This window comes from Thamnophis sirtalis, unplaced genomic scaffold (assembly GCF_051295495.1).
Source record: "Thamnophis sirtalis isolate CommonGarterSnake01/CBP01778 unplaced genomic scaffold, rThaSir2_p1.2 scaffold_1, whole genome shotgun sequence".
In the NCBI taxonomy this organism is placed as follows: Eukaryota; Metazoa; Chordata; class Lepidosauria; order Squamata; family Natricidae; genus Thamnophis; species Thamnophis sirtalis.
Genome location: NW_028261381.1, coordinates 52,401,910 through 52,418,023, shown reverse-complemented (window position 1 = coordinate 52,418,023; position 16,114 = coordinate 52,401,910). Strand labels below are relative to the sequence as shown.

At 40.7% G+C, this 16,114-nt stretch overlaps 1 protein-coding gene across 1 annotated transcript in view; it reads right to left on the bottom strand.

The window, feature by feature from the left end:
- Positions 1-600: 600 nt before the first annotated feature.
- Positions 601-16,114, bottom strand: part of TFCP2L1 (transcription factor CP2 like 1) — a 48,814-nt gene continuing 33,300 nt past the window's right edge. Inside the window, exons 13-15 of the mRNA XM_087712056.1 lie at positions 14,774-14,916; positions 4,728-4,779; positions 601-3,652 (exon numbers count right to left, since the gene is read on the bottom strand). Of these exons, the coding sequence (XP_087568182.1) occupies positions 3,615-3,652; positions 4,728-4,779; positions 14,774-14,916 (233 nt within the window). The 3' untranslated portion in view covers positions 601-3,614. The remainder of the gene's footprint in view (positions 3,653-4,727; positions 4,780-14,773; positions 14,917-16,114) is intronic.

The window sequence follows — 16,114 nt, the reverse complement described above, 5'->3', positions numbered from 1 at the left end:
CCAGGAGACCGTGAATTTTAGTCCTGCCTTAAGAACGGAGTCAGCTGAGTGACCTCTGGCTAGTTACTTTCTCTCAGCCCCAGGAAGGAGGCAATGGCAACCCACTTCTGAAAACTCTTGTCAAGAAAACTGCATGGAGTCTGAATAATTTCAGATCCACAGTCTAATTTCCGCAGTTTAGTTACTCTCCCTTTAAGACTAGGTCTAGTACAATATGATTGCAGATACGCTGGATATCAAAGTCTTCACAATAAATTGTATTATCAATTTTAGTAAAAATCATAAGTGCCATTTAGTTGCTCTGCTGTTTTTCAATTCATGATCATATAAAATAATTTCAGTTTGCTTTGCTGTTTTTACATTTTAATTCCATTGTTCCACAGTAGCAGAATCTGGGAAGACAACAAATTAAGCCACCTCAGCAGAATTGTCAGTAGAAATCTACTTGTAATTCTGTTCTCTAGAGTCTTGACTCTGAAAGTAATATTTGAGTGGCAAAAAGTCAATCTCAAGACACTGAATGAAATTAAATTAAGCAGAAGGAATTAAAATAATAAAAAAACACCAGAAATAGAAAACACATATACTTCAAAACCAGAATTGTTTTTTACAAACAAGTTTATTTATAGTTTTACCAGAGCATAAAGTTGAATGACAGCAAAAAAAAAATTCTGTACAACAGCAGAATGGCCAGTGCAAAATATGTATTTTTTAAAAATCAATAAACAAACATTCTGACACTTTCACTCAGAAGTCTTATTCTGGGCCTCCATTCTCCCTTCATTTAAATCGCAATTAAAATTGTCCTTGTGTTACACATTAAAAACAAGAAAACTCCCATACCCCTTCTGAAAGACAAAAATACCCTAATCCAATCATCTGAAGATATCAAACATTTAGCAAGATTAAGATTAACCAGGCTTCACAATAAGACCAAATATAGGGATAAAACAAAGGGCATAAGCGCAAACATTCAGCATACATTTTTAAAAGTCAGGCATTGATTTAAAGCTGTTTTTCCTGAGAGACTAGCACTATTAAAAGGTATCGTGACATCTAATATCCTTTTCATCACCAAACATTTTCATTACCCAAAATTTTTATCTCAGATGTCAGGGTTAGTACAAAAGAAAACAGACAAGTAAAGTCTCATAGCTGTAGATACAGCAAGATAATACAATTTTCTGGCAGTAATTTCTCAAAATCCTATCCCTTGGTCCCTGCCATCCCAAACTTTGTTTACAGGTTTAAATTTTAAATGGAAAGTTGGCATGCTGCTTAACCATTTCCAACAGTTTCTTTATTTCCACTGTAAAGTGCATCCAGACCACACAGAACTGGGCATACTGATCACAAGAGGCATTTACTTGTGAATGGGAGCATGTTCATTTGGTGAAGGACTCTCAGTCTTCCAAATACGTCCTCAGCTCAGAAAGACTGGGCCCCTCTAGTCTAGAGGTATTTTGTAGCATTCAAGGATTAGCACTATTTTATAAACCTCAATCAGCTTCCTTATTGGATTACAAGAATTAACATGAAGACTTAAGGCAGAAAAACATGTTGCTACTGACTCAAATGGTTTACACTTTTTAATCTGAAATAACAAGCTTTCTCCATTCTTTTTTTTGTGGGGGGTGGGGGAATAGCTATAACCTGCTATGAAGGCTGTTCATTTCAGGAAGTTAAAAAAGACAATTATCAAGAGCACAGAATTTATACTTCTGTGAAATGCAACACACAGTTAAGAATGTGCTAAAGGCAATTTTGAACCAAAGCTGTATTGTGCCATGATATGTTTCCATCAGAACTGTTTGGGGAGCATAATAGTCCAATATTTTGCTTTATTTCAAGAGCTTGATGAAGGCAAATCTATATAGATATATAAATCAAGATTCCGGTCTAAGAAGTTAACTCTACACATATGAAGATTCTGGCCATGAGCACTCACTCAACAGATATCAATCAAATGTTGCATGATGCAGCTGGATATAATCTACCACCTCAACCAGTGTTGTCTACCTTTGTGTGCAAATCCACGACCTATCATACAATCATGTGGGAGATAGATGTACATTAGCTTTCTTTATGTATGTTTCTAATCCAACAGGCAATTTTGTACAAAAGGTACTTCTGCGCACCTCCCCCATTCAATTGATCAGGGCACAAAGGTCTGTCTTAAATGCATATAAAGCATATAATATTAGACATGTGTCTATCCAGTTTAATGTGATTTCTATGCATCTCTATGCAATATGTAAGAGAAGTGGGAGCAATGTACGGTAAAAATCTGCTTCTCCTCACACTAAAGGTTAGAGATGTGAAAGTCCATGCTACTTGTGGAAGGAACTTTAACATATAAAGCATGTACATTCCTGTAGGTTACACTTCCACATTAGAAAGCATGAAAAAAACAGTTGCTGACAAATCCAACAACAGTCTCTTTAAAGTTTTGAGATGGAATCACCACCAGAGCTATGGACTAACCACAGAAATAAGAGTTTTGCTATAAGTCCAAGGCACAAAAGTCAGATATTCCTGATTATACTTATAGCTTTCTACCTATGCAGTGAATTGAACCATTTTACTACATTTGCAAAAAAAAAACCTACATTATTCTTGAACATATCACTGGCTTAAAAGTAAAGCTTAATGTGCAGCCTTGAGTACGGCTAGGTTTTTTTTTAACAACAGGCTATGTACACATGTAACCATTTTTATTGTCTTTCAAAGTCAAATTTCACCCAGTTCCATGAGGGTTTTGTAGTTCTCTTAGCTATAATGGTGGGAAAGTCAAATTTGCAATCTCCCATTTTTCCACTCAAGAATCAGCCCCTTTCATCTATGCAATAAACCTGAAGTTTATGATGATCACGTTGTATGATATAACATAAGCTAGCTACAAGGAGGGACATCATTCAGTTGCAAGTGAGATCTGACCCTATTTGTCCTGGTTTTAGTTGGAAGTCTGAAGCCCGTACAAAAGAAATGAATTAAAAATTTAAAAATGGAAACTGGAGGTATAAAAGATCAGGGAAAAAGGAAAAAGGAAACCTTTGTTAATATGAACAGTGCAGAAAATATTTCTCATGATGAGCTTAGAACATAATTCCTTTGCTCTGAAGTAGTGTTTGTGAACTTTGGCAATTTGATGATATGGGGAATTTTGACAGCTGAAGCCCACATATCTTCAAGTTGCCAAAGCAGTATTAAAAAATACTGTTTTAGTACAAATCAGTTATAAAAACCTACAATTAATTTCCTCTAACTGTCTGGAAAGAGAGGAGACAATAGAATAAGCCCAGTTAATTTCAAATTCACATCCAAGATGAATTCCAAAACCTGGTGGTTTATTGTACCAGCTTATTTCATCTGCTTATTTCAATACTTTCTGAACAAGGCACTTGAATCAAAATATCACTAGATCAGGAACAAAGCAAAGGCATTATGTGGTCCTCAGGTCTCCCAAATACACACTTTAATTTCTTGTTAGGGCGTTTGGTTAATAAGAGTGTTTTATCCAATGGATTTTCTATCTTTACAGGCTGAGTTGCAGGAAGGAGAATGAGACGTCGTGCTGTGCAGCTGATCCAAGACCAAATATACAGAGAAGTGGGTCATTTCAGAATAATATGGTAACCATCATTACTTTCAGCTGTAAGATAAGGGTGAAAAAAACCCATAAGGAATTCATTGAAATATTTATGTTTTTAATCCTATAAATATCTACAATTCTATGTTCTATACTTTGCTTGGATTCTGGTTGTACAATAGGATACTGTAAAAATGCCATTCTGCAAAATCATTTTGAATGTATTGGGAAGGCATATTAATGGTAAATTATGGGATTTTTTTGCAAGAAAATATAAACTTTTTCAGTTGGAGACAAGCTATATACAAGTACTGTATTTTTCGGACTATAAGACACACCGGAGTATAAGACGCACCATGATTTTGAAGAGGTAAATTTTTTAAAAAAGGTTTTGCACTCTGCAGGCCTCCGAAACCCTCTGCACGCCTTATTTTTTGCAAAAAGAAAAAAAGGTATGCAGAGCTTTGGGTGTATTGTAGAATGCTCCTGGGAACTGGAGGGGGGCAAAACGGCGTGTTTTTGCCCTTTTTCGCCCTCCCCAGCCCTCAGGAGCACTTTGAAAGCCTCCCAAACCTTCTGCACATCCATTTTGCAAAGGGGACAGGGTTTCAATAGGCCAAAAATGCTGTATTCAGTGTGTAAGACACACCCATATTTTCACCCTCTTTTTTGAGGGAAAAGGGTGCGTCTTATACTCTGAAAAATACGGTAGATAGAAGATGACTTATCTTTTCTCTCACCCTGAGTAAACTCGCGCAAGCGTGCTGAAACAATGAAAAATCAGTCTAATTCTAAAGCAGACTTCTGCAGTTTCCCTCTTAGAACACCTACCCAATGGTAAGCAGCCTTTTTATTGATTTGGCTCCTGGGGCTGCATTTTGACAAATTCCCATTCAAAGTGTTCTAACAATTACCAGGAGGACCTCTTGACCTACTTCGAAAAGCAACAGGAATAACATAATTATTGCTTTTAGAAGAGGGCTCCATGGGTGCCATCTGGTTATATCTTCACATTTATGCCACATTTAACCAAAGAACTTTTGAACAATGCTTATAGGTTGTTTCTTGTTTCTTGCACCTCTCAGTGTGAGACCTGGAAAAACTACTACATTATAGCAGGAAATGTATGCAGATATACCTTTCAATGTAGAGATGAGGAAACAAGATTCATCTTGAAAGTTTTGTACCATCTGGATGAAGAGAAAAATGGAAGATGTTTTTATTTCTTTCATGATACATTTTGTATTAATCTTTATCCAATGGAAAAACACTGATCAAGCATGAGCTACAGACTCCCAATGATCTCTGGATGGCAAAAAGAAGTATATTTTTTACACTATCCAATGTTTTTCCAGAGGTCAGTGGCTCTAAATAAGGTGCTGTTATTTTTAAAAGAAAATCATGTAGATATTGTCTCCTAGTACTAGCAAACCCAACCATTAAGGAAGGAGGATTCCCATTGGAATTTGAGGGGAAAAAAGAGTTTGGTTTCCCACCACCATTTATTTTATCATACAAGAAAACACCCATGTAGGAGAAAACAAGTTGCCATTTCCATTGTATGAATTTTTGGGCTCTAAAAATCACATAACATAACTACTACTACTACTACTACTACTACTACTACTACTACTACCAACACCAACACCACCACCACCACCACCACCACCAACATACATTCATACATTCATACATTCATACATTCATACATTCATACATTCATACATTCATACATTCATACATTCATACATTCATACATTCATACATTCATACATTCATACATTCATACATTCATACATTCATACATTCATACATTCATACACATATATAAACACACATGTTAATTGTAAATGTTTACAGACATCAGTACATTTAGCACTTAACCTCTCTAGCCATTTGTTCAGATTGCAAGGTGCTATGATGCTCATGGGTGACTCTAGGACCCATCTCCCTCTTATAGTTCTTACAAGCATTTTAGGTTTCTTCTCTCCCACTCACTTTCCAAATGTAGAAATATTCACCAAAATTAAAGTTGTGGCTACTAGCATGCATGTATAAACCAAGCATGAGGTACAACCGGGGACTTCCGGTGGACGGGGCCTGACAGAGGGTTGTTATCTCTGGAATCTTGGCATCGTTAATCTGTCTAAACAGCAATCTATCAAGCTGTTTAGCAGTTTATTTATCCTCCCTTCAGGCTTAGAAGAGAGAGATGAGCAGCTATGCTTCGGAAGTTTTCCAACTAGCTCTTTCAGCATAAACACTGGAAGCAGGGGTGGGTGGGAACACCGGCTGTAGCATGGCAGTTCCATGCCAGGATTTATTCTGCCTTTTGTTGCAGAATGAAAGTTTTCGCTCATCCTCAGCACAATGATTTATTATGGACTTCAAGCCGAGCTGAACCAATACTTGTGAAGTTCTTAATTGTATGTATAAATCCTTAGCTCCATTGTAAAGAATTCCTTCTGCTGATTACTTGCTGAAAGTTTTATAAAAATGGCACCGAGCTGTGTAGGAGGGGCATGCCTCGGGTAGAGCTTTTGCGAAGCCTAAAAGTGATTTACTATCAAGAAGAGATTTATTATCAAAACAAATAGCAATTGCTGTATAATTGGACTGCCTGGACTTTTTAACTGACTAAAGAACATTAAGTTTGAGATGGCTTCTAAGCAAAAATTCCCCCCCTCCTCCCCCCGCATCAAAAAGTGCCAGAAATTCACCAGCGCCTTCTGCTAAAATACAATCATCACTCCCTTCTACATCTGCAGGGGACCCCCTGACAAGGGAAATTCTGCAGAAGGAATTAATCGATGCGTTAAAAAATCATGCTGTTACGATGGAAACAAAGCTTAAGGAAGAGATAGCTGCTTCTAACAAACAGATGTCTGAAAAACTTATGACATGTAACCAAATGATTAGAGGGGATTTGGTTACGGCTCTGAATTCAATAGTTGGTTATGCACAGGCCCTTGAAGAAAAGTTAGAAGAACTCAGTGACGCTAATACGAACTTGGCAACGAAAATGGAGGCGGTCCAGCAAAAGGTTAGCGATGTAGACAATGAAATCATAATGCTACAGCATAGGCAAATGGAATTGGCTTTAAGGATAAGGGGCCTCCCTGAAAATACACAAGAGAACCTGAAATAGACTCTCTCTGAAGCCTTCGACCTGATGGCGGGAAGGTCAGGAGGGAATCTTGACTGGCAAATCAAAAAGGTTTATCGCATTAATTCCTCACTGGCAAAACAAAAACAATTACCAAGAGAAATAGTGGTCTACTTTGCCACTAGAGATGTGAGAAATACGATATTACAGGAATCCTACAAAAATAAGCTTCAAATCCGGGGTCGGGAGGTGACTGTCTTGAAGGAGATACCACCTAAAATGCTCAGATCTAGGAAAGACTATGCCTTTCTAGTGGAAGAGCTCAAAAATCACCAGATACAGTTTAGATGGGACGCACCAACCGGCATTGCATTTAGCTATCTTGGGGAAAGACATTGCCTCAATACAGTATGGAAAGTTCAAGATTTCTACACCAACGTACTGAAGGGTAGACAACCCTCTTCCTCTAGATCTAGACAAAGAGAACAAGAAGGATATGATGGAAAGCAAGCCACTCAAGTTTTAACAAGGGGGGATCAACTTGTTCTTTCAGAGGTACAAGAAGCTAAAGAACAAAGACAAGTGGTTACCAGATGAATGGAACAGGAATTAAGAAAGCAACGTACACAAGCCACCGTTCAGGAGCATACAGGTGTTACATCAGAAACAGTGGGAGGAGCTAGGCCAAAGGTTAAATTTCAAGAGGTTCAGATGGCTATTAAAAAGTTTCAGGGGGCTAATGATGAACTAAATCTCTAATATGGAATGTTAAGCGATTGGATTAATTTAGCAGGAAATGGAGTGCTCAGTATTGAAGGGTTTGATTTGGTATATGGCTGCTTGTTTGCTGTATAATAAAGAGGTGGATGAGAACTTTAAAGGTCATGCTCTGCGGAATGCCTTGCTACGGGTTGGGAAAAAAACATTAATATTAATTACATGGTAGATTTATAAAAAGGTTAAGGTATTCTGGACAAAAATATGATGGATTATGTAAAATGCTCTCTCTCAAAAAAAAAAACCACCTATTCTTTGTTATGTATAATTACTGACCGTACAGCAGTAGAGATTAACTTGACTTTGCATTTGATAACTGCGGCTAGATTGTTGGTGGCGCAATACTGGAAGAAGGAAGTTTTGTTTACTATCTAGGAATGGATATTGAATATCACAAACTTAGCAGAGATGGCTAAAATAGTTGCATATCTCAAGGATAACTGAAATGAGAGATATAAACGAGACTGGGAAAAATGGATTGACTATATTCAAAATAAACATGGGTCTAGGAAATTTCAGATAGTTTATGACTAAGATCAGAAACGATACAAATTGTTTATAGTTAGCCTAGCAAGGAGGAGCTAAGATCAATTCAAAGATGTTATTAACTTTCTACATTTTCTTTTAAGTATATCTTAAACTGTTTTTGTTAAAGATTTATACCATGTATTGGTTCTGGGAAGTCAGGGTGGGGGAAGGTTGGGGGGGTTGGGCGAGGGTGGGAGGGAGTGGAGTTTACTAAGTTGGAGGAGGGATGTTGGATGATTGTACATGTATACTACTATTTTTTTATGTGTATTGAAATGGAATTATAAATACCATCAACACAAAAGGGATTTTGCTCAGATGCTGAAACACACCAAGTGAATTAGAGGAAGAGTGGGAAGTAGAGGAGAGAAGGATAGGAAAAGAGGGATAGGAGAGAGGGGGAAGGGTAAGGTGACCAAACGTCCCGCTTTTGGCGGGACACACCCGCCTTCCAACGCATTTTCCCGCGTCCCGCCCGCCTTTTTAAAAGGCACGCTTTTTTTGGCGCTCGCAGCTCCCGCCCATCAGCTGCTAGCTTGCTGGGCTGGCTCATCGTTCTGTTCTCTATCCTACCAGATGAGCCAGCCCAGCAAGCTAGCAGCTGATGGGCGGGAGCTGCGAGCGCCAAAAAAAGCGTGCTTTTAGCCTTTTACCTACTACCTACAAATTTAAGCCAGCCCAGCCTCCCGCTCACTGATTAGATTGGCCTGGACTCCAGCCAATCAGTGAGCTGGCTGGGATGGGAAATTTTCAGCACGCTTGCGCGAGTTTCCATTTCCTTTCTACAAAAGACGAAAGAGGTTGCAGCTGCGCTGACTGGTGAGTAATCTAATTCTAATCGAATTTTCCGCTCGCCGCGGCAGGAGGAGAGGGTGGGGGCAGCTGCAGCCGCCCGCGGCCGGTTCAGGGGCTCCCACCGCCCGGCAGAAGCCCCTGAACCGCGTGCGGGCAGCTGCCCCCTCCTCCTCCCTGTCCTCCTGCGGCCGCGAGGAGTAGTCCGTTCGTGCAGAAATTGCCCGCCCTGGCTGAGTGAATTGGGATCGCCTGCGGCCGTGAGGAGTCCTCGCGGCCGCAGGCGATCCCAATTAAATTCACTCTGTGCGGGCGGCAGGCGCTGCGCCCACGAGGAGCTGCCTCTTCGTGAATGGGATCGCCGCCTCCGAGAGCATGGGCGCAGCGGCTGCCGCCCGCACAGAACGTCGTGCGGGGGTCCCGCCGCCCGGCAGAAGCCCCGGGACCCAGTGCAAATTCGCTGCGCAAGGTGAAACGGCTGGCAGCAGCCTCGCTCTCCTGCTGCGGCTTCTGTTTCAGTAGGGAAGAAAACTTCCATTCGCTTCCCGGGCTTCTGCCGCCCGGCAGAAGCCCCGGGACCCAGTGCAAATTCGCTGCGCGAGGTGAAACGGCCGGCAGCAGCCTCGCTCTCCTGCTGCGGCTTCTGTTTCAGTAGGGAAGAAAACTTCCTTTCGCTTCCCGGGCTTCTGCCGCCCGGCAGAAGCCCCGGGACCCAGTGCAAATTCGCTGCGCGAGGTGAAACGGCTGGCAGCAGCCTCGCTCTCCTGCTGCGGCTTCTGTTTCAGTAGGGAAGAAAACTTCCTTTCGCTTCCCGGGCTTCTGCCGCCCGGCAGAAGCCCCGGGACCCAGTGCAAATTCGCTGCGCGAGGTGAAACGGCTGGCAGCAGCCTCGCTCTCCTGCTGCGGCTTCTGTTTCAGTAGGGAAGAAAACTTCCTTTCGCTTCCCGGGCTTCTGCCGCCCGGCAGAAGCCCCGGGACCCAGTGCAAATTCGCTGCGCGAGGTGAAACGGCTGGCAGCAGCCTCGCTCTCCTGCGGCCAGCGTCCGTTTCAGTCGCTTCCCTTGTCCGTCTTGATTGCTGGAAGCAGTAACAAACGGCGCGTCCGCTCCGCATCGCCCTGACAACCACCCCAGCCGGCGGCTACCGGGCCTCGCTGGAGTCAATTGCAAAACTGCGTTCAGCGCTTTGAGGACCTGAGGCATCTTGGGAAATGTAGTTCCCTATCAGAAAGAATGGAGTAGCTGCGAATTTGTAACAACATAATATAACTTGGTGCTTCGCAGGTTACGAAAATCTCGTTTGATTTGCACACTGTTTTTTAAAAGTTAGATAAAGAAATTATGCTGTGAAAGCGACTAGATAGCCCCCCCTCCCCTTCCTGTGTGCGAGAAAGGGAAGGAGAGGAAGGAAGGAGGGAGGGGGGAGGAAAAGAAGAAGGGAGGGGGGGAGAAGATGGAAGGAGAAAAGATGGATGGAAGGAGAAAGAATGGAAGGAGAAGGAGGAAGATGGAAGAAGAAAGGAAGAAAAAGAAGAAGGGAGGGAGAAGGAAGGAGGTAGGAAGAAAAGGGGAAGAGAGGGAAAGAGCAGAAAGACAAAGAGGATGAAGTTGATAGGCAAGAGGAAGGGGGAAGGAAGGGAAAAAAGAGGGAGAGAGGAAAGAAGAAAGGATGGAACTAGAAAGGAAAGAAGGGAAGGAGGGAGGAAAGGGGAAGACAGGGAAAGAGCAGAAAGACAGAGAAGGTGAAGGTAGATAGGCAGAAGGAAGGAAGAAGCAAGAAATAGGAAAGGAGGGAAGGAGAAAGGAACAAAAGCAAAGAGGAAGGGAGAAATGGAAAGAGCAGAAAGACAGAGAAGGTAGATAGGCAAAAGAAATGAAGCTGAAAGAATGGAAGGAGGAAGGAAGAGAAAAAAGGAAGAAGGGAGTGAGTGAGGAAAGGAGATGATGGAAGGAGAAAGGAAGGAAGAGAGGGAAAGAGCAGAAGATGGATATGTTGGCATGAAAGGGATCCGGGCACAATCTCACCTGTTCCAAGTAAAGTTGCCTTTTGCAATTGGCTACCGGTAATCCTCGACTTACGACCAGGATTGATCCCCCAATTTCTGTTGCTAAGGGAGACGTTTGTTAAATGATTTTTGCCTCATTTTGCGACCTTTTATTGCCACGTTAAGTGAATCATGGTGGTTGTTAAGTCAGGAACATGGCTGTTTAGTGACCAAAATTACAATGGCATTGAAAAAAGTGACTGATGACCATTTTTCACACTTAGCGACCATTTTCACACTTAGCGACCGTTGTGGCATCCTCATGGTTACGCGATCAAAATGTTGATGTTTGGCAACAGATTCGTATTTCTGATGATAGTTTGAAATGGTGACAGTATAAATTATTGCTGGTGTAATACTTAACAATGGTTTTTAAGGATTTCTTTTATTTATAGAATACCTTTTTTATTATTTTGGGGGGATTTTTACTTTTAAATTGTTTATAAAATGTATTTACTACAAGAAATGTTCCTTTTTGCAAATGTGATCTTTGCAAATCTTTGTGATGCAATATGTTCAAACCAGGTTTATGTGTCTCAAAGTGGCTGCTATTCTATGGGCAGGCCAGGTTGGTGCAAGGCAGCTTTGCCAGATTTGGTGTGTTTCACCCTCATTGAATTTTATATCGTATAAAGAATGGAAGGAGGAAGGAAGAGAAAAAAGGAGGAAGGGAGTGAGTGAGGAAAGAAGAGGATGGAAGGAGGGAGGAAGGAAGGAAGAGAGGGAAAGAGCAGAAGACAGATAAGGTGAAGGTAGATAAGCAAGAGGAGTGAAGGAAGAAGTGAGGAGTCTCGAGGAGGGGGAAAACATTTAGTGACCAAAGTTACAATGGCATTGAAAAAAGTGACTGATGACCATTTTTCACACTTAGCGACCGTTGCAGCATCCTCATGGTCACGTGATCAAAATTTTGTTTGGCAACAGATTCGTATTTATTCTGGTTTCAGTGTCCTGGGGTGACCTTTTGACACAAAAAAATTTTTTAATCAAGCCCCCCCCCCCCCCCGGTCAAGGGTGTCCCTCTTTTCCAATCTGAAAATCTGGTCACCTTAGGGAAGGGGGAAGATGAGGTGTATAAGGAGGAGTGGTAAGGGGAGAGAGTAGAAGGAGAAAGGAAGGGGAAGTAGAGTAGTATGGAAGCGGAAATACACCAATGAGAGGAAGAGTGGGAATCAGAAGGGAGAAGAAACGTGGGAAGAGAGGGATAGGAGAGAGGGTAAGGGGGGAAGATGAGGAGGATAAGGAGGAGTGGAATGTAGAGAGAGGAGAAGGAGAAAGGAAGGGGAAGTAGAGTAGGAAAGGAAGATGGAGGGAAGATAGGAAGTAAGAGAGAGGTAGAAGAAAGAGGTGTATGGAGAGTAGAAGAGCTAATAATGGGTGTTAATCTTTTTGGGGCGTTGAGGACAAGAGGAACTGAAGTAATCATTATTTAATACTATATGATACTGGCTATGTATAGTATACATGTGATTGTATGTTATGAAAATGGAAATAAAAATATGTTTATACCAAAAAAAAACAAAAAACAAGAAAAGGTACAACCAGATTCTGCCTATCCTTTACTTCCCTGCTGTTGCCCTACCATTAGAAGACAAAAAATAAGGCAAAAGCAGTTGTTAATCAGTAACCTAAATATTTATTGAAAGCCTTTTCGCACCAAAGTTAATCAAGGCCATTCCACTTTCCAAATGCTGCCTTAAAGCATTTCATGACTATTCAAATGTTACAAGTTTCTGAATCATCAGGGTGAAACAGTAGAGCAACTTTTCAGAGCAAACATTACAGGCTTGATCCATAACGGCATGGGAATTTTGTGCTTAGCTATAACTCCGTCCAGAGGTCAAATACAATGAAACTTAAGTGATTCTGAAGCATGCAACAGGCTACTAAGAAAAAGCTGTAATATTTGGCAGGTAAATACAGGGTATAATTAAGTGAGATATATTTAGAAGTAGTTACAAGAAAGAAGGTAAATTCCCTTCACATTTGCCCCGAAGCAAGACACTTTATAGTTATTAGGGCTGATATCAGTTACTTTTACTAAACTATCTCGCGTTTTTATATATTTCAGTCTTCATATAATGCTATCTAGGAACATCTGTGTCTTTTTCCCTACCCTCTGCCTATCAGAAGATTAATCAAAATGAAACAAAGCCATAGGTTTTGTAGTTGAAATAACTTTTTAAAATGTAAATTGAAATTGTCTGATGACCCTTATTTTTGTTCAAAATTCACTATATTTAAACCAATTTATGTAATCCACTCCTGTTTATCTCAAACTTTCATCAGTTTTACTGGAGATGGTGGGCTGCTATACTCTTAAACAATTGAAAGTCAAAATTTGTTACTAGATAGCTACAAATCATCCCAACTATTGCCATGTTTCTCGATCCATGCCTTAATTATCTTTCAATACTAGCCTTTTGTAGGCAATGTTTCAGAATATTGTTTTGTCTGCCTATTTATTTGCAAGGTTTATAGCCTGCTCATATCTATTATCTGACTAGTGTACTCTTCCCCAAGTCTGTAATCAGGGTTGAAAATAGGTAATATGATTAAAAAAAAACAGATTGGGAAATAAAAAGTAAAATATTATATAAAGCGAATTGGAATTATTAAAAAAAACCTAAATGAACATTCATCTGTTGATTCTACTCACTTTAGCACCATATACATTCTACCAGAAATTTCTGGTTTTAATTATTTCAAGGATCAAGGCATCTTAAATTGATGAACTTATTTAAATAAAGCAGTAAAGAGTGATTAAGACATTTTAATGTTTTGAAGCTCAAAGTCGTTTGAAAGGAATATAATTCAGAATGAACAAATAAGTTAATGTTATGCCTTGGACATCAGGTGCAAAATATTCTAGTTAAAACCAGCGTTCCCTCTAAAGTGCGGGTGTGAGCGGCCGTGCAGGTAACAAAAAAACACCGGGCACAAGTTTCAAAGTGCAGCGCAGTGTTTTTTAATGCCTTCAAATGTGACTGAAAATATCCCCCTTCACTCCCTTCTGAACTCTTGATTTCTGATTGGTGAAATCAAGGAAGACTCTGCCCGGAGATCGATGACGCTGCAGAAGGGAGAATTCCCATTGGTCCTCTGGGGCTTCGTCAGTTCCTGGGAAAACGAGATTCGCTGGTTGTAGCCTGCATTTCTCTGCACATCCGGGGTTTCTCAGGCATTGCCTCGTCTGAAGCCCCGTTCTGGGCTCAGCATTTTTTCTGCAATCCCTTCGCTTTGGGGAGAGAGGGAAGCAGTGTGGGATTGGAATGCCTGAACCAAAGTGGTCCACAGGATCTTGAGACTTGATTTTTGAGCAGTACCAATCCTTTCAACTCTTTCCTTTTCCTTTCTGTCCTTCTTCTAACTTCTGTTCTTTTTCCTTTCCTTTCTCTTTTCCTTTCCTTCTTTTCTTTTGCCTTTCCTTCTTTTCCATTTCCTTTCCTTTCTCTTTTCCTTTCTTCTTTCCCATTTCCTTTCCTTTTTCCTTTCCTTCTCTTCTATTTCCTTTCTCTTTTCTTTTCCTTTCTCCTTTCCTTTCTCCTTTCCTTCTTTCCCATTTCCTTTCCTTTTTCCTTTCCTTCTTTTCCATTTCCTTTTCTTTTTCCTTTCCTTTCTCTTTTCCTTTCCTTTCTTCTTTCCCACTTCCTTTCCTTTTTCCTTTCCTTCTTTTCTATTTCCTTTCCTTTTTCCTTTCCTTTTCTTGTTTCCCATTTTCTTTCCTTTCCCTCCCCTCCCCTCCCTCCCTTCCTGGGTTTCTGAGGGAGAGGGAGGGGCCCCTTTTCCTCCTTGCCCCCCTCCCAACATCTGCTCTGATGGCAATTATGGCTAAAAAAAATTCAGCTGCTCAGACATGAAAATGTGCTGCTCGAACACTATACTTTTCCGCACACAGTGAAAAAAAATTAGAGGGAACATTGGTTAAAACTCTTACCTCATTGCTCACTAATACATGGATCCCTGTAGGTCCCTGTCGATAGATCCGGTTTATCTGCTGTGGGGAAATACTGTACAAGTTTGCAATCTTCTCCATCAACTCCAGTGTAGTTAACTCTTCTAAGAAGATAGCATGGTATACTGCAACAGTATTGGAGAAAGAATAACTTTCAGGAGTGAAGATACTGGCAAGTTGCAGGCGACATGTGATTATGTGGGGCCCTCTTTTGTGTTAGTCACTCTCTTTCAGCCCAACCCACCTCACAAGGTTGTTGTGGTTGTAAGGAAACTAAGATAAGTATTAGGTATCTTCCCCACCTTGAGTGATTTATAAAAATAATAAAGATGGGATAAAAATAAACAAAAAAAATAATCCTAGCTAATGCAGTAAACTGCCACAAGTTAACACATTACTTGCACAAGATCAACCTATACATTGAACTGTGTCTTGAGGGACATGCTATTTGCATTTCATATGATTCAAAGTATACTCTCCTATATTTCATATGATTCAAAGTATGCTCTCCTATATTTTATTCATCCAAAACTTGACGAAAATCAGACATCATGCTGGTTGACACACATCTTATCAAAGGTTTTGCAGGAGGCAGGCAAGAAATCTTTTGACATTGAATGTCTTCTAGTGAAAGCCAAAATCATCTTTTAAAAGTAACTTTCCCAAGACCACTGTCTGATTCAAAAGGTAACTTCAGGGTTGCAAAACCATGTGTAGTCCTTGGAAAGAGATCCAGTAGATATGGTCAATTATTGACTCCTATAACAATCTTGCACCTAAACCATTAGATGCTGTAACTGCTTGCCCTTTGGACTGTGTCAAGCTCAAATCATCATGGCGGCATCATGTAATGTATCAGGACTTTTTCCCCCTTCGCTAAATCAGGGCTGGGAATTTGACAGCCATGGTTTAAACCTTAAAACCAAGTCATCTATTTTGCAAGGAGACTGGGACATGAGAAGAATCCTTCTGTTATCAGGAGAAGGAGAGGACATTATGGAAACTTATTGTAGTTACCCATGAATAGGGGTAAAATCATGAATGTGCCTCAATCACAATACTTAATGCAGATCTCATTTTGATGATTTGCCATATTGCTTTGGAGGCCATTTGATTCATTTCAGAAATGAATTAACTGCAAGCCATCTTTTCCTTTGGACTTCAGGCCTGCCACACTTTCTACCATGGGAAAATAGGAGGTGGGGATTATATGGAGTTGGGTGATATGTAGCCATAATAATATTCTTCTTAGAAAGTCAAGGTCATCTTTGTCTGGCCTGAACTGGATGGGTGGAATCTGTCTTTGTGGCAGTGAAAGATTGG